The sequence below is a fragment of the Ranitomeya variabilis genome, chromosome 2 (genome assembly GCF_051348905.1).
Source record: "Ranitomeya variabilis isolate aRanVar5 chromosome 2, aRanVar5.hap1, whole genome shotgun sequence".
In the NCBI taxonomy this organism is placed as follows: domain Eukaryota; kingdom Metazoa; phylum Chordata; class Amphibia; order Anura; family Dendrobatidae; genus Ranitomeya; species Ranitomeya variabilis.
In genome coordinates, this window is record NC_135233.1 from 171,360,139 (window position 1) to 171,382,417 (window position 22,279).

The 22,279-nt window shown below is 44.6% G+C and overlaps 1 protein-coding gene across 2 annotated transcripts in view; it reads left to right on the top strand.

The window, feature by feature from the left end:
* Positions 1–22,279, top strand: part of CNST (consortin, connexin sorting protein) — a 189,578-nt gene that overhangs the window by 116,028 nt on the left and 51,271 nt on the right. For both annotated transcript variants that reach the window (XM_077283170.1, XM_077283169.1), the window contains exon 9: positions 17,921–18,723. In XM_077283170.1, the coding sequence (XP_077139285.1) occupies positions 17,921–18,723 (803 nt within the window). The remainder of the gene's footprint in view (positions 1–17,920; positions 18,724–22,279) is intronic.

Consider the following 22,279-nt stretch of genomic DNA (forward strand, 5'->3'; position numbering starts at 1 on the left):
CTGCACTGGGAATGGTGGTGGTGCTATAATACGGTCCGGCAATGTTTGGAATGGAGGTGGCCGTGCAGTGGTATGCAGCAGATGTCGGCATTGATGTAAAGCGTGACAGTGTGGGCACTGTTGCAAATGCCCCCACTGTCTGCTGAAAATACCGACTCTGCTGCATAGCCTGCACGTAAGCAGCATTGCAGGCCTGCATAACCGTAATCTAGAGCTCAGGACTAAGGTGTTCCGACATGCCCTGTTCTATCTGATTAAAAAAATGATGTGCTGGCCTCTGGAGGTCGGCTTTCACTTGGGCAAGGGCTGTGGTTACGTCCTGGATACGTGTGCTCATATGACTAATGGCAGTATCCAGTCGGTCACCCATCGCCTTGAGTCCCTCATGGAAGACCGAGCTCAAGTGTAAAAACTCGGGCATGAGTGACCTGTCCGTGGCCCTCTGCCGCTGCCGGGAGGAGCCCATAAAAAATTGGCTAGAGGCAGAGGACTGGGGAAGGGGAACACCTGATGGACCAGCTTCCTGGTCTCCAGGTTGTGTGGCAGGCCCACTTGCTGCAGCGCTGGAGGATGGCTGGGACGGGTCCGTGGCTGACTGATGAAGGACCGCTCCAGAACCTGGGCCAACAGTGGAGCTCCAAGTGCTGCGGAAAAAATAAATAAATTATTACAAAACATTTACAAAAAGATAACTCAACAGTTAGATAAACATTCAGATAGGGAAAGGTCACACTAGCACTCTTTGGAGTGAATTTTACATCAGAATTTGCAAGCCAGGAGTTCAACAGTAGGAAGAAAAGTTTCATAAAACCACATGCTCTACTTCTGCATGCATCAACCACTCCTTGGGGATTAAAAAAACTGATGTAAAATATGAAGAGACGATGGAGGCAATACAAGCCATATCTCTATACAAGCAAGCCACCTGTTTACTCACCAGGACAAGTGCCAGGAAAAATGAATTGAGGAGCCATTGGCATCCTGAATTCATTATTTCTGACACCTGACTTGATGACTATAGATCTGTTCTGTAGGCTGCCGTCACACTGTCAGTATTTGCTCGGTATTTCAAATCGGTATTGGTAAGCCAAAACCTGGAGAGGAACTATGTGAGGGAAAGTATTCAAAGAACCCGTACCCCACTTCTGCATGTATCAATCACTCATGGTTTTGGATTCCAAATACTGATTCAAAATAGTGACCCAAAAAAGCTAGCATTATACACAAATTTTATTTTTCTTTTTTAACCAATATACTTACGTTCTTCGTGCAAGGACCGGTCTCAAAAACGCAAGGATGCGGTGGTACTTGTATTTTCGTATCCTTGCTCCAGAACCACTTGGAAGCTGGCTCTCTTGGCGCAGGTCCTTGTTGAAGTGGTCCTTCATCGATCGCCAACGTGTTTTGACTTTTGAGACTGTTGACAAAACAAAACATAATTGTTAGGACAATGGTCTTTTGACCGTGGTCACACAACTGTATGTGCTGTGAAAAAGTAATGACTTTCTCTCATCATACACAGTTGTGTGAGCATGGCCAAGGTATTGACAACATCACACTGCATTGCGATACTTACCAAATGCAGAACGGACCCGAGCCGGGGCTTTGGCCCAGCCATCCCACAACGCTGCGGCCACCTCATTCCAAAGCCTCCGGATCGTCACATTGTTGGCGTGCAGTGGATCCCGGGTGTCCCACAATGCGACTCGCTCATGAACCAGGGAGATGAGGTGTTCATTCTCAATGAGGTCCTCATCCCCTTCTGGAACCTAACAACAAAAAGGACATTAATATTGGAGGCATTCACATACGGAAGACAGAAAACAGAATCAGAGGAATGGCATGAATATTGAAATAAAAAAAAACACTGGTGCTGAAGCAGAAGGGAAAGAAAGAGAGAAGTAGAAAGAAATGAAGATTCAAGAATTGTAAAGTGAGGATACAATAAACAGTCAGCCAGGTATACTTACACGATGCCGCCGTGTCACCCGACCGTGACTATGCTGCTCCTGCCCAGTCTCTTCCGCTGTAGAAGAAGTGGTCTGAAAAAGGGAAAATATACATTGTCATATGTGTAGATGTGACAGTGAATACTTACCAATCTGAGGAGGTGAGTACTCACTTCACTGACATGTTCCCCTTGTGCAGGCCCAGGCGTTTCCTCATCAGAAGAAGTAGACGACATTCTGATGTGTGCAGAAAGAAAGAAATGGCAGAAATTAGGGCATATACACACAGATTATAGAAAAGAAATGCATTGGATAGGATATACTCATAGTTGTGAGGCTTGTTTGCTGCTCCAAGGGGCTGTGGGGCGTCTCGTCTGCAAGGCAGTCAGATGAGTAGTGAACTGCCAATGTCCACTCCCTCCCTTTATCACCTTGTATGTGGGGGGTGGCTTATCAGTGTCTAGACATGTTTTTCTCAATTGAGACGCATGCGTCGACAAACGCAAGCAAACGCATGTACAGAAAAACGCATGCGTTTACATAGACTACAATGCGTTTTTTCGGCGCAAACCTTGCGCAATCAGCCACATACGTTTCCAGGCAGCAAAATGACGCCTCTAAAAATTACTACATGTTGCATTTCCGCACCAAGACGCAGACGACTAGACGACGCATGCGTCGTCAAACGCGGCAAAACGCGAACACAGAAAAACGCATGCGTCGATAATGTTAAAGATAGGAATACACAACGCATGCGGATATTTGCGGATTAAACGCTGCGGACACAACCGCAAATGTGAAAGCGGCCTTACAGAGAGAGGCAAGATGGGAGATTATATCGCAATACGATGACCCATAGGTAAAGCCAGCTCATGTGCACTACAGCACTTTGCTCTGCCCTTGGCAGGCCAGAGAGAAGTGCACCTGCACAGGAGCACAATGGAGACTCTATGGCCGGGGTCACACTTGTGAGTGCAATGTGAGTAACTCGCAAGTGTCTCGCATCAATACACGGCACTCAGGACCGGAGTGTGCGGCTGCATGTATTTCTATACAGCTGAACGCTCTGTTCCCGAGTGTCGGCGGCAGTGCCGGGTGTTGATGCGAGAGATTCGTGCGAGTTTCTCGCATTGCACTCGCAGGTGTGACCCCGGCCATAGTGTCATCCACACACGTCAAGAAGAAGGACGGCGATCTTAAGAAGAGGAGGCGCCAGATCAAGAATAGAGATGCCCTATTGACCAGACCGTGCCATCTGTGAGTATAATAAAAGGTCTTTTTTTGTGCCTTTCATAAGAGATTGGGGACATGCATACTAGAATGCTGTAACATAGGGCTAAACGATGCTGACTGTACTTTATATGGGGAAAACCTGGTGACAGGTTCTCTTTAAAAAATAAAAAAAATACACATGTTGTATTGCCACGTCCATAAACATCCAATTTATCAAGTTATAAAATTAATCAACCTGATTGGTAAGCAATGTAAACAGAAAAAAAAAAAAAAACTGCAAATTTGCAGTGTTATGGTCCCTGCAAGGCTGCAAGAGATGCTTTCAAAATGTCCTATCTTTCCCCAAATGGTATCAATGAATACGTTGTCTCGCCCGCAATAAATAAGCAATCACCCAGCTCTGACCGGAAAAATGAAAATGTTATGGGTCTCAGAGTGTGTGACACAATACATTTTTTTTTCTCTACACTACTAAAATAAAAAAAGAACTGGACAAGTTTGGTATCTCTGTAGTCGCCCTGATGGGAAGAACCATATTGTTGTCAGGTCATTTTTGCCACACTAGGTACACTTTAAAAACAATTCCCAGAAAACAATGTCAATGAATTAAATGCTTCCACAATTTCCCCTCATTTAGAATTTCTTTCCCGTTTCCAGTACACAATAAGGTGTCATTCAAAAGTATCAGTCATCCCACAAAAAAACAAGCCCTTACAGAAGAATAAAAAAGTTATGGCTCTTGGAAGAAGGGGAGGAAAAAAACAAAATCGAAATTGGCCGTGGCAGGAAGGGGTGCAACCAACTTGTAGGTGACACATTTCACAGGTGATTAACTCAGTAGTGCATTTTAGGGACTTAAATTGTGGTGGTGTCGCCATTTGTAAGTTTATTTATATGTCATTCGGTTTTGGTTGGAGCCTCGCTTTGTAATTCATTAGGGAACATGGGTGGCCTATTATGGACTTTTGCTTTGGAGCCCCATGATTTCTATGTATACCCCAGCTAGTAGTACAGAAGGAGCAACAACTTCACTCTTTGCTGTGCTTCCTGTCTCACAACCAAGGGTGGGCGCCTTCGTTTGTCAGTTAGGAAAACATCTGATGGGTCTCTGCTCCACTTCTCTTTAGTGGAGAGCGAGCAGCTTTGTTAGGTGCTCAGTACTAAGCGGCACAGCAGGAAGTGTAAAGAACCTTTTTTCCTTGTCCAATACGTTGCGCTCCCTTATATTTATTTTGGGATGGCACCCTTCATAGATGCCTACTTTTGCCTGCCACTTGTTTTGGCCCTACCAAGAGTTAACTGATAATACATTTTAGTTCCCACCTTTTTCTGTGAGCTGTAGTTCAGCACGACTAGGTTGACCTTAAACTTATGTAAGAAGAGCGAGGTGAGGATGAAGGGGGTGGAACATCTCTGCAGCTCTAAAATACACAAAAGTGTGATCTTGATGGTAATCTAGCTAGCACTTGACCACTTTTATCTTTGATCTGTCAATGCTCAGAAGTGGAAGGAGATAGATAAAAAAGGAGGCTTAGAGAACCTTCGGATTAATTGTTCTGAAAATGATAGCTTGAGTACAACGTGATCCCTTCCAAAGCCACCTCTGTCCCTGGACCTTTTAGTGGTGGCCTTACAGTCTATAAATGGTGGAATATTTCACAGGAATTTTAGTGACCAGAGTACAACAAGTCTCTAATTATAAAGGTCATGGCTACGGGGGCTTACTAAGCCTCCCATCAGATTAGACTTGCTTTCCTCTGAAACCTTTTTGGACAGATAACACACACGCAATATGATAGCTGCAGTTTCTTCCAGCCAGGCTATTTCCAGATGTCCATTAATGTTCTTTAGCGCTAGGAAATATCTATAATGCCTTTCTCAATAAGTGGAAATTAAGACTTTGGTTTGATTGATTTTTATTTATCCAGACATTTCCTAATGTCAGATTACTTATTGCTAAAAGCGAAATTGGATAAAGCAGCACATAAAACATTGCACATATTCTACAGTAATTATTAAACCTTCAATGGTGATCATTTGGTTATCGTAAAGTGTAATCTGTGACTGTAAAGATGCTCATACACATTACATGTCGGAAAACACTATTTAGCTGCATTTTTATGGTTAATATGTAGGTAAATTGAGTTAAAATCATGCATGCCTGCTTTACTTGAAGCACGGTTACAGGGCGAAAATCCTAATAATTGTAACTGTTTTTACACACACAGGTGACGCACGTGGTTCATGAATCCACTGTGCCACGGGGCCGGGCATACCTAGGAAGGGCATAGCTAAGCGGCTACATAGTGTTCATTGGAGCTCCTGATGGTGGGAGTCAGGCTTGAGCTGCAGTCAGTAACCAGGTACCATTCCTAGGCAGTCCCAAGTACTGCAGCTGCTGACCCCAAGAGTCAGGTACGCAGACACAGATAGGACTCTGGCTCCATTCAGACTACTCGGTTCAGGATCCACAGGTAGAATGTTCACTGACATAGAGCCTTAGACAGGGTTGAATCGGAGACTAATAGGAACATCCAGATACATGGAACACTTGGATAGGCTCAGGTTCACACACACTGGTCTCCGATATAGATTCAGGTACTGGCTGAACATGGACCAGGGGACAAGTTTCAGGCCCTGCCCGCACTAGGACCAAGGACTACGGGTTAAGGAGTGGCCACACAAGGACCAGGGACTTCGGGTTCAGGAGTGGCCACACAAGGATGAGGGGACTTCACAGTCAGGACACTGGCCACACCAGGACCAAGGGACTGAACAACTCCCTAGTTACACCACTAACACAATAATGATACTCTCTATTGAGGAGGGTGTGTGTTAGAAAAGATGCCTCCCAGCTATTGGCTGGGGGCATCTTAGCAGGTGCGCAATGGCCCTTTAAGAACAGGGCAACAAGCGCGCACTATGCAGAGAAGCAGGGAGCATGCCGAGGGACGCGCCATGTGGTCGAGGTGGTGAGTATGCCAGTGTCCCTGCATGGTTGGGGAAGGGAAACCATGCAAGGATGCCAGTAGTAGCATTACAACTGCTCCCTTTAAATAGCATAAAAATTAACTTTTATCCTCCCCCTAGTCAATCGCTTTCAGTCACCAGGCTGGTGTAGAGAGAGGTTTGTTACCTTTCACTGTATAGTGATCATGGCTGTAATCACTCCCCATCACTTTGACAATTGTCAATCAATCTTACTGTGTAGTAAGCTGTGACTGTAGCTGTTCCCTACACCGCCCCGATGACTTAGTGATTTGCTAGAGGGAAGGCATAAGTTAATTAACTCCCTGTAACCGTGCTTCCTGTAAGGGCTCATACTCACCTGCGAGAAACTCGGATGAGTCTCGCACGTCAATAGCCGGCGCTGCTGCCAGAACTCAGGAGTGGAGCGTGCGGCTGTATGTATTCCTATGCGGCCGCACGCTACAATCTGAGTGCCGTTTATTAACATGCAAGACTCATTTGAGTTTCTCGCAGGTGAGTATGAGCCCTAAAGCAGGCATGTAGGATTTTAACACTACCTGCAGATTTACCCTACACCTGCAGGTAAATAGCGTTACCAGCCTAGTATCTAATGTGTACCGGGGTCTTCCAATTGTCCTGTGACTGATGTGGATGGACACTGTGAGAGAAGGAATGTCCGATTCTTTGTTTCTCAGGTTAGGTGTCTTATAGCATGGCCATATTGCAGGGTGTGTGCTAAGGAAGGTCTGCAGCAGCCCCTGCTCTCCTTACAGATAGAATTCACCAACTTCCTACAGATCAGACCTATGTACACACAAACCCTCACAATTACTAACATAGAGACGTTTTTATGGTGGCAGGAATATATAACAGGGTAAAGTCCCATTGACGCACCCTCATACACTGTGAGCACATCCTCTCAGTAACTGTGTGTAATTAATTACAGTACCATACTGTCATTTTTAACCCTTTTGTGATGGAGCCAGTTTTGTCTTTAGTGATGGGCCAAATTTTTTAAATCTGACCATTGTCATTTTTTGTGTTTAGAACCCTGGAACGCTTCAACGGATCCCACTGATTCTGAGACTGTTTTTTACCCTGATACATTGTGCTTTGTTAGTGGTGAATTTAGGCTGATATGTTTTGTTTGTGAAAATATTGGAATTTTAGTGAAAAATTAAAAATTTTCTTATCGCCACGACAGCACCCAACGAGAGATGGGATCCGCCATCAGGACAGGAACCTACCGGTTAAAAAGGGGATGTCCCCCTCACCTCCTCAGTTTGGGTTCCTGTCCTGATGGGAACCAACAGGGATAGAACCTACCCAGGTCCAACAGCCTCTGCGCGGTGTCTGAGGGAACGGCAGAGCCTGGGGTGCCGGAAGCAGCGTTGTGAGTGCTCTGCACGCAGACCCCTCCTCGGCTGAAGCTATGGATGTCGCGATCCCAGGGTCCGGGGGAGGCCGCCCTGGGTGCAGCGCAGGTGGAGGAGAAATCCCTGCTTTCATCTAGGAACGGCCGGAATGACCGTGGAAAGCAAAGCGCTCATAACCCGGAAGCTGATCCAGGTACTTCTGGGGGAGGCCGAGGAGGATGCATGGAGGAGGCGTGGCCTGGCCTTCTTAGGTCGGTGCCAGTTCTGTGGGCGGTGTGCCAGCAAGATGTCCTCTGTGGGGGATATGGAGCACCTACTGGGGTCAGAGGTGCCCGAGCAGTGCAAGAAAGGCAGCGGCGTTAGTAGCAGCCGCTCTAGAAGCGGGACTACCGACAGCAGAGTGGTACGGGGGCGGCAGCAATCGGGGGCCCCAACGTCACGCGGCGAATCCCCTCCTCCGGAACCGGTACTTCACTGAACAGCTTTGTGTGGAGAGTTTTTTTCATGATCACCTAATAGCTGAATTTCCCATTCTACGCTTTGTTTTAGATTAAAAAGTCAGCTAAAACTAAACACAAGCAGTGTGCTTTATGCACAGTACCCTTGCCGGACAGCTATGTAAAAAGGCTTTGTTAGGCTTGTATATGCCAAACCCTGGAGGAAGAGGCTCCCCTCTGTACATCTGATTTAAGAGCTGTCATCAGGGAAGAGATTAAGAGTTCCCTTAAAGGGAGACGTCATGAAAGGGCTAGTATGGTAAAATTGAGCTCAGGATCTAGCCCATCTATAAGGCAGGATAGTGTTCAGAATCCTCATCGCTATCATCCTCAGATGAGAAAGGTAGACCATGTTTCCCTGTGGAAAATATGGACATATTAGTTAAAGCAGTGCGCACCACCATGGGGTTTGCAGATAATATAGAGCCCAAATCGACCCAGGATCTCATGTTTGCAGGTTTGTGCCAGAAAAATCGCAAACCATTTCCAGTAAATGATACAGTTAAAGATCTCATTACGCGGGAATGGGATAAGGGGGGTTTCCTGCCATCTGCCGCAAAAAGAAGATACCTATTTGATGATGTGTTACTGGCTGAGTGGGTAAAAATCCCTAAAGTGGATGCAGCTGTAGCCTCTACATCAAAGTCAGCTACACTACCCTTGAGGATGCAGGCCCTCTTAAGGATCCATCCGACAGGAAGGCGGATATGTTCTTAAAACGAGTTTGGGAGTCTTCGGCCGGAGCCTTCAAACCGGCAATTGCTAGCATCGGCACTGCCAGATCCATTATGGTTTGGGTGGATCAACTAGGGGTGCAGCTACGGGCCAAAGTCCCTAGAGATAAGCTACGTGATTCTCTCTCTCAAATCCGTGAAGGAGCGGCTTATCTGGCGGATGCGTCAGTGGACTCTCTAAAACTGGCTGCCTGATCTGCGGCCCCGGTGTGCACGCTGGCTTAAAAGCTGGAAGGGGGATGCTCAAGCTAGAGCAAAGTTATGTGCCATTCCATGCAGGGGTGAGTACTTATTTTGCTCCGTGCTGGACGATATCATTGCAAAGGCAGAAGATAGGAAAAAAGGATTCCCTAAATTATTTAATCCTGCTTTCAGGAACACCTTCAGGAAGCGGATGTCCTTCCGGAAGACATACTCAGACGGGGATTGGGAACCGGCGGAGCACCTGATGTGCGTTTCACAAATGCTTCATGAGGGATGGTGTAGATTGTTGTATTCATTTAATTTTGTCCCAGCACATACAGTGGGTACGGAAAGTATTCAGACCCCTTTACATTTTTCACTCTTTGTTTCATTGCAGCCATTTGGTAAATTCAAAAAGTTCATTTTTTTTTTCTCATTAATGTACACTCTGCCCCCCATCTTGATTGAAAATAAAACAGAAATGTAGAAATATTTGCAAATTTATTCAAAAAGGAAAACTGAAATATCACATTGTCATAAGTATTCAGACCCTTTGCTCAGACACTCATATTTAAGTCACATGCTGTCCATTTCCTTGTGATCCTCCTTGAGATGGTTCTACTCAGCAACGAGATCAATCTGAGCATGCACCACCCCCAGCGACCATTTTCCCGGGGGCCATCACATCGCAGTGTGGGGGCCTCTAGTCTTTCACAAAATGTCGGCGGAGCCCCCCCTCCCCCACACCACAGAGCGCCGAGAGACCTGCCGTCCCAGCCTGGGATGGAATTTCCCGGAGGCCACCGCATTACATTAACGGATGTGCAGGGGCCTTCGGGCTTTCACAAAATGCTGGCACCTGGGATGGGAGTCGTATCCGCCAGACCACTGAACACCCCCTGTGACCACGCTCCACAAGCACTGCCAAATCACCCCAGTAAAAAGAAAAAAGACAAAGCGCCCCCAATGTGTCACACTGTTTAAAAAACACACATACAATCCTTTGTAGGGAATGTGCTCACCTATTGAAGTTGTGAAACTAGGTCACAACTCCCAAGAAGGCATAATCGTAGCAGCAGGTCTCCACAAGAATCCAAAAGGATGCTGGAGGTAATAGTCTTAGGCGAACTGAAGACCGCGCACACGAGGTAGATTTAGGGTGGTTTATTGAAGCCTACGCGTTTCAAGAGCTATCTTGCTCTCTTCTTCAGGGCATATGCCCTGTAAATCTACCTCGTGTGCGCGGTCTTCAGTTCGCCTAAGAAAATCACCCCAGTAAGCAGAATATGGACTGTAAGACGGACCCCCATTTGACACATTTATTTATTTCCCTATTTTCCTTCTAAAAATTTGGGTTGCATCTTATGATCCGGTGCATCTTATAGTCCGAAAAATACGACAATCTACGGCTGCAGTGACTATTTTGTAACATTTACGCCATGCTTTTATTTTAATGTAGAAATGCAAATCTGTTATTTTAGTGGCCATACATTGTGCCCCCATAGGGTGTAGCACCCCCATATATTGTGCCTTGCTTGTGCGTCTGGAGACGTGTTTCCTGTAAATTAAGTGCTCTCTCCCCACTACAATAATGCCAAACATTTGGCTTCTTACTGTGGTTTAGGCACAGTGGAGGCATTAAGATTTGAGAGAACAGACTTAAGTGGATTTTATTTGAGGATGTGGCAACCATGCCGTTTTTCCAGAGTCTTTCTTTCTACTATTAACGTCGGAACCCCTATACTTCCAGTGACAGTTGAATGACCTGAGTGAGGGCTGGTTTTGTGCGGGATAAGACAGGGTTTTTGTTGGTAACATTTTGGGGTACATAACATTTATTGATTGCTTCAAGTATAAAGCTGGATCACATTCTTGTGTTCTACGCTGAGCACTTATATTTTGATTTCAGTGTAAATTTTGCAAAAAGGTAATTCATACGAAACCCCTCCCGACAGGACCACTCACTATAATGAGACAGATGGAGATGCTTTGGACTCTGTTTTTCTTTCTTCTGGTGGTATCCATTTTAGGTGTACACAGATCTCTGGTTGTCCACACTTGTGCGCTAAAAAGTCATCTAAAATGATGGGACACTGCCGGAACAGAGACTAGACGGAATGCAAAGGCTTTCTTATTGCCTCATATATGAGTGGTTCTGTCGGAGGTATCGTCTCAATCGCATTTTTGGTGATTTTACACGATAACCTGTACGTAAGTGCCAAGCTTAAATGTGAGCTGAGCCTTATTCTGATTTTTGGGAGGCAGAATGAACAAATAGACAGCAGTACAAGAAGACTTCATATTTTTATAAGTCATAAGATGACTTTATTATTCGGGGTGTTACAGCGATACCAGATTTATAGTGTTCTTTTTAGGTTTTTGCTGCTATCGCACTGTAAAAATGCTTTTTTTTTCCAATAAAAAGTAGTTTATCATATTCTGAGAGCTGTAACTTTTTTATTTTTTTGGAGAAAAAACTGTATGAGGGCTTATTTTTTGTGCGACAAGTTGGAGATTTTTCGGTACCACTTATTGAAAGCTTTTTAATCGGATTTTTCAGATACAGAATGAACAAAACCCAGAAATTCAGTTATTGGTTTTACTTTTATTTTTTGCACCGCTCACCATGCAGTAAAAGTGATAAGACCGATTTGTTTGTCGGGTCGGTACGATTACATTGATACCAGATTTATATTGTTTTTATATGCTTTGCTGTTTTTACAGGCTAAAAATTATATTTTACAAAAATGAATTTGTTTTAGCATCGTCCTATTCTGAGAGCTGTAGCTTTTTATTTTTTGGGAGGGTGAATGAGCCTTATTAAGGATTGTGTTTTGCGGGAGTGTTTGTCGTTTTCATTTGTGCTATTTTTTTTCCTTTACCTATGATTCATCATTTGTGGAGTGTTTATTTTATTTAAATTTTTTTATGGTCTTTGCTGTATGGAATAAATAGTGACAGATTGAGCCGTTCCAGATACAGCGATACAAATTATGTGTACTTCTTTTGGTTTATTTTTATTATCGCAAATGCTGCAATTTTGGTTGCTTATTGTGATTTTTGTGCACTTATTTTGTGTTGTTTTTTTTTTTTTAATATTCGATTACGTATGTTTTGTAACTTTTTTTACTTTTTGACCAAGTCCCATTGTGGGACATGTATATTTTTTACTCTGATCGTTGGTCTCATGCATTGCAATACTCATGTATTGAAATGCTGGAGACCTGTCATTGTTTCACTGACAGATCTTGTGAGACCCTGCGTATATCAGGAACTTACAGGCCACTGTACCCTGCGCTCATCAGATGACCATGGGGTACCATGGCAACGATCGGCACCCATGATTAAGGGTTGTGAGGGTTGATCCTGACAAACGGGGTCTTTTTTAACTTCCTTTTAACCACTTAGATATTGGTGTCGCAATTGACAGCGATATTTAATGGATTAATCGTCCCCGATCGGTTTCAAAACCGGTCGGAGCCGATACTGCAGGTTGTCAGCGGCGCTGAGGCATAAGGCCCCTTAATGACTGCCATTAAAGGGTGCATCGGTGATCGTTAAGGGGTTAAGCACTTGGCTCAGGTAAGTCGTTTACTAGATTATCATTTTTGATAGGGCAGTCAAATTAGGAAAAAATGTTCTTGGAGGTGTCAGTAGGCACAATTGTTCTGCTGTTTGCTTGGTGGCGAGAGGCCTGGGTGTTTTCTGTAATGATCTGGCACATAGCTTGTAGCTTTGTCACATTTCTGTTTTATCTGAACTAACATCCAGAACATGGTACAAAGCCTCTTATCTGCAGGAAATTTCCATTTCATTTACTTAAGTTATGTTTCATTTGCCGAACATACAAAGGAACATGAAGCGCTAAAAAAAATCTTTGCTGAAAAGTTGTGGAGTTACATACCCTGGGCAGTTCGGCCTAGCGTGCATGTGCCCTCCGCTGAGATGGGAGCCCCTTACTGCCACTCATTGAAGCTTCTTATCTCACTTAAGAAAGGGTCAGGTATGTTGAAATTCAACATGCTTGATTATTGTTTCTCCCAAATGTCATCTAAACATCTTGTGCACATAAAATGTATCATGGCTGATATAAATAATGTGTTCTGATTTCACATTAAAGGAGGCATGCATGAAAATTGTAATTTATTTTATTCACAAAATTTAGCTCTTCTACCCATAAAAAGAAATCCTAAAGTAGCCACCGCTATGTGTTCCCCTTTTTCGTGGCTTGTTGTCAGGCTAAAACCATCTCTAGTAACAGATACATCAAGATGGATCACAGGGGTAGGCTGAGCAGGGTGCTACCCTGCACCCTGAATGTGTGGGGGTACAGTACTGGGAGTCCTAGTGGTTGATACTTTCTGTCATCCAGCTAGCTGAAAAGATGACACCACGTAGCAAGCTTTCCAAGACAACTCATGTCTCTTCATCAGGTATAGGCTACTTTCACACTTCCGTCTTTATAAAGACGTTGCTGCGTCGTTCTGTGCAAAAAACGCGTCCTGCAAAGTTGCCCGCAGGATGCGTTTTTTGCACATAGACTTGTATTACCGACTCATCGCGTCGTATGGACACACGTTCCATACGTCGTGCACTGGATGCGTCGGTAATTGGCGGACCGTCATCACAAAAAAGTTCAATGTAACGTTTTTGTGTGCGATGGGTCCGCCATTTCCGACCGCACATGCACGGCCAGAACTCTGCCCCTTCCACCCGGAACTCATAATGGGCAGCGGATGCGTCTGAAAACTGCATCCGGTGCCCACATTGTGCAATATTTGCACAACGTCCGTCGGTACATCGGGCCGACAGAAGTGTGAAAGTAGCCATAGTTGACAAGTGAAAACCAAATTGCAACAGCCACCAGAATACCAAAAACTACCTCCTATATAACAAAACTAAACAAGGACAAGAAAGCCACCAAGTGGTCACCTACAATCCACATCTGGAGACGTTGACGGGAGCTGCATGGAAACTACAACCATTGTTACAAAAGTAAATGTCAGATAAAATCCATACATCCAAGACTGTCCAAGATGAGAAGCTCTCTATCCTTTCCAACAAGAACAACAGGAATATTTCTGTGCAACCAGAAAAAAACGTAAAACCTGTCCTTATATAATGACCATGGACAAGATAGAGATGCATAGCAGGACTAAAAGATTTCACAGCTTCCACTGCCCCAATTGTGGTATACTTAGAGAAGCACTCCCACCAAACTTGTTATTGCCTTACTTGTGTAAATGTACAGTATATGTAATGTAATGTAGGTGTATTAATATACTCACCAGCAGAGTTGAGCGAATATCTTCGGAATCGGTCACCGAATCTGAATTTGCCATATTCGTGCCATATTGCTACGCTATTCGTGGCAAATTTATGTTTGATTGTCGGTTCCCAACTTATTCATTAATTTCTACTCCCATTGACTCCAATGACGTTTGGCGAATATTGCAAAATCAATGTTCGCTGCTGATTGTAATCACAACCGAATTATGAAAAATTTGCTCAACTCTACTCACCAACCTCCAACTTCCTCTCCGGTCCACTTCTGGGTCATGTGACGGCAATTTCAACTTGCCTCATCATGTTATCTGGATGTCACTTTTACAATACAAGTCTATGGGGCCTTGTTCTGACAAGCAACAGGCTTACATTGTAAAAGCCGCTTCTGGCTCCCAAACAGGACGCAGTGTGAGCAAGTCGGCATAGGTCATGTGAGTGAGCTGGGGACCGCGAAGACTGGCATCGGTAAGTATATTAACACTCTTACACAACCCTACTTTTTATTGGCTACACCTACACAGAAGAAACCAATAAAACATTTAGTGAGAGTGCTTCTTTAATTTTACAAATGAAATATCCGACCGGGATCTGTATTTAGCAGAAACAGACTAAGACTTTAAATAAGTTTACATTCAGACATATGTGTGAAATGCTGGGGTCCTGCCAGATTTTTTTTTTTTATTCTTTTCGGATAGGCCACTGACTCATAAAGTTTCATAAATCTATTCACACATTCATGAAAATAACGGATCTGTGCGTGAGATCCGTGACACTCAGAGCATTTTGAGGACCAGAATAGGATATTCTCGAAAATCCGTCATCCTAATGGTATGTACACACCTTGCGGATTCCATTGCAGATTTTTCCGCAGAATACGCAGGTAAAATTACCTGCGGATTCCCTGTGGATTTTGTGCAGATTTTGTGCGGGTTTCGCCTGTGTTTTTACACTTTGAATTCCTATAAAGGAACAGGTGTAAAGCGCTGCAGAATCCGCACAAAGAATTGACATTCTGCGGAAAATAAACCGCTGCGTTTCTGCCAGAAATTTCCGCAGCATGCGCACTGCGGATTTGGTTTTCCATAGGTTTACATGGTACTGTACAACGCATGGAAAACTGCTGAGGATCCGCAGCCAAATCCACAACGTGTGCACATAGCCTTCTGTTTCCTATTTCCCTATAATGGAATTATCACTCGGGTAGCTTTCAGATGTTGCTTACAAGCTATGTTGCTAATCATGACGTGTTTTCTGGCACATGAGACCGGTTTTCAATTAAATCAGTTGGCCGTTCGCACACAAATTTGGATTGATATTGGCTTTACTACAAATCGGCAAGATATTTGTGCATAATGAGCACCATTTGATCGTTTGTTCTAATACTGTGTGCATATTCTTGGCATCACATGTATCCGTGAATGTAAAAATAACACCAGATAAACCAAGTCTTGGCTATGGCAAGCATAAGAAATCTACCAGGTATTGGAAACATAGATACATTTTATCAGCCTAGTTTTGTGTAGTGTTCCCATTGCCAAATGTTTGTTAAGGCAAGAAAACTGTTCCCTATGCACTTCAGTGGTGCTAATGGCTCCTCGCTGTGTATTCCCCTATTCTGCGGCACAAAGCATCCTCTTGTTTGTTACGATCACTTGTGCTCAGCAACTGTTTTTGCTTGCTGACACCATGACTACACTGGATGCAAAGTCAGAAACGGCAGCTGGTGTTTTCTTCCTAATCCTAAAAAGATCAACATTAATCACACCGGTTTCATGCTCCGAGCTCCCTCTGCACGAGGGCTACCGGCTCCCGTGTCTGCCGCGCATGGGGCCGCACGTACTTTAGGAGACTTCTAGCTGGAATGGATTACAAGTAATACCCCTTGACTTGTATGCTGAACACAAATCGGCATGGCATTAATGGGATGTGTTATCATTTGTGATGGCGATAATCTGCCAGTGAAGCATTGGCCCAGTGACCTGTAGAGAGGGAGCCATCAGAATGTATTGAGCCGTATGCCCAACCTTCTGCCACTGCTGTGTCCTTCAGATCAACTCAGTGGAGGGGGGATTTATCATTCATGTTGGAGAATGGATGGATTATCTGTTTGCAAAAGTGGATCAAATTGTGTCAAATGTATTAAATGTATTAAATTAAATAATCATAGCAGTGCCTTTTGGTTCGTATATTTTGTTGTAGGACTCCACGGCATTCCCAAAATGAAGAACCAGTTATAACATACTGTCTGTCACTTACACTTATCTTTGGAGTATTTCTTTATGATTCTGTGTACTCAAGCATTTCTTTGGTTACGTCTACAGCTGAATAAAGCCTCCCATACACACTAGATGGCTGTGGACCAATCTATGGATTTGTCGATCATTCAGCAGGCAGCCATCTTGGTCGTCTCTCCCACGCAGAGGAGCGCTTGCTTGGCTGAATTTTCCTGTGTTCTCTATGAGAGAGCTGCTGCCAGGCATGTCTGGCGGCGACTTATTTCAGGGAAAACAAAAGGATCAGCAGTCTGAAATTGGATATGCTGAATCATTAATTCCTCCAACAATCAATGCCTGGTGCTCCTACACGCACTGGACTGACGGCTAAACCTGTCGTTATAGGCATCAAGTCTAATGTTTATAGGGGATTTTCTGAAGTACACTGCTATCTATGCCACTGTGTATTTATATAGCACATTACCAGTGGTCTCCTCCTCTGTATTGAATAGCATAATATACAAAACTATTCTAAGCAGACTGTATATAGGACTTAATTGGCAAAATTATCCAACTAGACAGAAAAAAACCCAATATCCTTTCTAAAATCAAACAATAGTATCACATTTCAACTACTGATCTCACTTTTGATTTATTAAAATGAGCCCAGTTGGGTGCGAAGAATTCTGTGTATATATTTTGCTTGTGTGTTAAAACAAGTGGTAGAGCTGCAGTAGGTTTACATCAGTAGAAATGAAATAAGAACGTGTTATTTTTATGTTTAGTCTATGCTAATCCCGCATACAGAAAACTTATAAAGCACAAAGTGTTTTTCCCATTAAATGTACTAATCAGAATGTTTGTTACAAAAGAAAACAAGAAGACAAAAGCGTGAAACATTGTGTAAAGAATTGTAGGTGGAACATTAGAGGTGTGTAAGGAGATATACCGTGACCAAAATGCCCGCTGCCCTGGGAGATATCATGTCAGGAGGCTTAATCTTGTGATCTGCGCTCAGTTGGCAGGGAGCCAATAATATTGTTCTTGTTCCATTTAATTTGACCTTTGCTCTGTGCCCCGTCCGCATCGCTCAGCAGTATTGATTTCCAATGACCTGCTTAGTGCGGGCATGATGATGATGATGAAAGCTGGGCAGTCACTGGGAGGGAGCAGCACATTTCTACAGCTGTTATGCAGCAAGTGCCTGCGCTGTGCTGATCCCGTAGTGTGTCACTGCTAATTGTACCTTGCCTCACATCTGTACCGATGGCACGTGCCAGCAAGGGAGGAGAAAGAGGTTACTCATTATTTATTAATTGTCTGATTGCTAAATTTAGCTAGAGTCTAGTCATGGCTAGCTCTGGATACAATGAGGTCTGGACTTGTCAAGCCTTCGTCCGGAGAGCTGCCTCTTAATCTGTGCCGCTGGGCAAAATTGCTTTAAAAAGAAACTAAAACTCTTTTCCTGTTTCTGTTCAGATAGAGAAAGTGGCATAAGGACAGACCGGAAGCCTGGCGTGGCAGAGATGACAGAGCACTCGCTTCCTGATGTCAGTACAGCAAGCAAGCTCACCAGGGTAACTGACCGCCACACTGTGCTCAGGAAGAGTCACACAGAGGAGCCGCAGGCTATCACCTGTGGCACAACCTTAGAGTCACCCACCCAGTCCACAGGGACGGGAGGCAGGGCTAATCCTGACAGCAGCTTTTCTTCTGGGGATGCTGGGAAGAATAACAACCTCCTGCAACCTGAGGCAACACCACCCGGCAATAATGTGTCAGAAATAGAGCCGCTCTCCAAGGACAGGGCAGAAGAACAAGCCGGTAACCCAATGGTAGACAAATTGATAGCAGCATCTGCAGTTCATTCAGTGGAAACGAAGGATGACAACTCTGGAGGGAGCAGTTCCTTAGAATGCATGGGTATCGTCCATAGTGTCCACCCCGTCAGCAGCTCACATTACTCAGCCACAGGAGATGGCGATACAAAAAGGATTATTAATCCCGAGAGCCACGTAGACGAAGTAGGACTTTGCCCAAAAGGCAGTACTAAACAGAAATGTCTGGAGGAACTGAGCAAGTCTCAGCGTCAAGCTACAGTTGAGTTTATAGCGAGTCTCCTCAACGGGGACCTGAAAGATAGTGAGAATTTCCTGGCCCACTTGGACTTCCAGGAGGAGACATATTCTGAAGAAGAGATGTCACCAAGCCCAGGGGAATCTGTCTTGGGGGATAACCTACTTTCACTGGATGAGCTTGCAAAGAGGATAGAGATCGAGGAGGTAAGCTAATAATTAGAATGACATTATTTGTGTTATTAAGGTGGTCGTCACTAACCTCAGTACGGAAAGAGTTTACTCTGGAAGGTTTGAGCACGTGTAGTTCTAGTACTGATTAACCTTGTAGGCTTATAGCAATTCTTGCATAAAGAATAGATTCTAACAACCTAAGTAAATGTACATGAAGGCTTATGATCAGTTTCCGAAAGTGTGTTCCCGGGAACGCCTGCAGGTTCTGGAATTACAAATAACATTATCGCTAATGACACATATTGTCAGCTTGTACATACCTGTATACTCCTAAAAGCTTCAAAAACAAATCGCTGCTATGATCTGTACATTCTGTGCCTCGTTCAGTGTTATTATTTAGGAAGCCTTGGTCAATCTCCAATAGGCTTTAGTACCTCCACCAGCCAATTCATAGTCTTGGTGGCCAAACAGTACTTCTACTTGCCTGACTTCTTCAGTCAGTAACAACAGCTCAACATATTAGGGCTAGTTTCATATGTCATAGTTTTCTGGTTGTGTACAGATATTTAACAAGGGAAATGCTGTGAGATTTGAGTGTGTCCCTATGAATTGAGTTCTGGATGAGAGTAAGGATGCATTTAACACTGAATCATTATCGTGCTTAAGAAAGAAATCTAGTTTTGCAATAATCTGTCAGTGTAAACAGGCTGCCAATCACCCGGCAAACAAAATGCTCATTCAGCAAGTGAAAAAATGTTTTGCGCAGGGTAAAAGGTCATCTTTCTTAGTGGCACATCATCCTGTGTAAACAGGACCTGTACTGCTGAGAAGAATGGCAGCCTATGCGCACGCGGCAATCCATTACAAGTCACTCAGTACACATTGTTTTCTTTGACCTGCCTGTGTAAACAAGCTATTAAACGATTGCTGATCTGTAAAAGCTTACCAATCTGCCATTCTTTAGTCCTGCCGTTCAGTTAGACTCACTGAACAACTGCAAATTGGTAAACTGCGGCTTGGTAAACTTCTGCCTATTGGTATTTGTTTAATATCTTGGTTATACAGGCAGATCAAAATTAACGATGTGCACTGAGCCATCAGTAATAGATCGCTCAGTGCGCGTAGGCTGCCGTTGCTCTTTTCAATCAGCGTCCTGTGTGCCGGCGAGAACAATGATTTTTGCTCTCACAAAAGATCATTTCACCATTTCACTTGTTCATTGGATGAACGGCAGATCATCGTGAAACGGGCATTCTTAAAGTACCACTCCAGCTGATTTTTTCCCCACTGGAGTGGTGCTTTCAATGGAAGTTCCCTGTCCCCGCTCACATACTCACCCTTGGGTGTCTTCATCGTTTTTCTGTGCTGCTCCGCCCCCATGGCGCCATCTTGGGAACGCAGTTTTTGACTGGCTGCAAGTCAGAAGCTACATTCAAAAGCTCTCAATGCAAGTCTTTGAGAGCCAGAAAGAGGCCAGAAGGATGCTCTCATAGACTTACATTGATTAGTGACCTCTGTGCAGGTCCATGAAACACTGGAGCAGCAGGCAGGTCAAAAAATGCAGGGAACGGACCGATGCAGCAGCAAAATCAGGTGAAAACGAAGATGAGTATCAGACAGTGGGCAGGGGACTTGGATTTCCAACACCACTCCAGCAGTGAAATACAAAAAAATCCCCGCTGGTGGGGTGCTTTTTTAAGCACGCTCGTGCATGATAATCTGTGTGTAAATGCACCCTTCAGTGTATTTCATGCGGTAACTGCGTTTGCAAGGTTAGCACAATTGTATGCAAGTGTACTATGTACACTGTAAACCAGCTCTCAAAGGTCACCATACTGTCCGATGTGCGGCAGTTACACTGTGTGCTGGAAGCTTTACCATACTGTCAGATGTGCGGCAGTTACACTGTGTGCTGGAAGCTTTACCATGCTGTCAGATGTGCAGCAGTGCCACACTGTGTGCTGGAAGCTTTACCATACTGTCAGATGTGCAGCAGTGTCACACTGTGGGCTGGACGCTTTACCATACTGTCAGATGTGCAGCAGTGTCACCCTGTGTGCTGGAAGCTTTACCATACTGTCAGATGTGCAGCAGTGTCACACTGTGGGCTGGACGCTTTACCATACTGCCAGATGTGCAGCAGTGTCACACTGTGTGCTGGAAGCTTTACCATACCGTCACATGTGCAGCAGTGCCACACTGTGTGCTGGAAGCTTTACCATACCGTCAGATGTGCAGCAGTGTCACACTGTGTGCTGGAAGCTTTACCATACTGTCAGATGTGCAGCAGTGTCACACTGTGGGCTGGACGCTTTACCATACTGTCAGATGTGCAGCAGTGTCACCCTGTGTGCTGGAAGCTTTACCATACTGTCAGATGTGCAGCAGTGTCACACTGTGGGCTGGACGCTTTACCATACTGCCAGATGTGCAGCAGTGTCACACTGTGTGCTGGAAGCTTTACCATACCGTCAGATGTGCAGCAGTGCCACACTGTGTGCTGGAAGCTTTACCATACCGTAAGATGTGCAGCAGTGTCACACTGTGTGCTGGAAGCTTTACCATACTGTCAGATGTGCAGCAGTGCCACACTGTGTTCTGGAAGCTTTACCATGCTGTCAGATGTGCAGCAGTGTCACATTGTGTGCTGGAAGCTTTACCATACTGTCAGATGTGCAGCAGTGCCACACTATGTGCTGGAAGCTTTACCATACTGCCAGATGTGCAGCAGTGCCACACTGTGTGCTGGAAGCTTTACCATACTGCCAGATGTGCAGCAGTGCAACACTGTGTTCTGGAAGCTTTACCATACTGTCAGATGTGCAGCAGTGCAACACTGTGTTCTGGAAGCTTTACCATACTGTCAGATGTGCAGCAGTGCCACACTGTGTCCTGGAAGCTTTACCATACTGTCAGATGTGCAGCAGTGCCACACCGTGTGCTGGAAGCTTTACCATACTGTCAGATGTGCCGCAGTGCCACACTGTGTTCTGGAAGCTTTACCATACTGCCAGATGTGCAGCAGTGCCACACTGTGTGCTGGAAGCTTTACCATACTGTCAGATGTGCAGCAGTGTCACACTGTGTGCTGGAAGCTTTACCATACTGTCAGATGTGCAGCCGTGCCACACTGTGTGCTGGAAGCTTTACCATACTGCCAGATGTGCAGTACGCAGTTGTCAGTTTTGCCTGGATAGTTAACAAAAATACAGGGGAACCCTACATCATTTTTTTAAAAGTATTTATTTATAAATTATATACATTTTATTTATTTATTTATAGCGCATTTGACGGCTGATGAATTCTCTCATCAGCCACTGCCTGTGCCACACTGTGTGCTGGAAGCTTTACCATGCTGTCAGATGTGCAGCAGTGCCACACTGTGTGCTGGAAGCTTTACCATACTGTCAGATGTGCAGCAGTGCCACACTGTGTGCTGGAAGCTTTACCATACTGCCAGATGTGCAGCAGTGCCACACCGTGTGCTGGAAGCTTTACCATGCTGTCAGATGTGCAGCAGTGCCACACTGTGTGCTGGAAGCTTTACCATACTGTCAGATGTGCAGCAGTGTCACACTGTGTGCTGGAA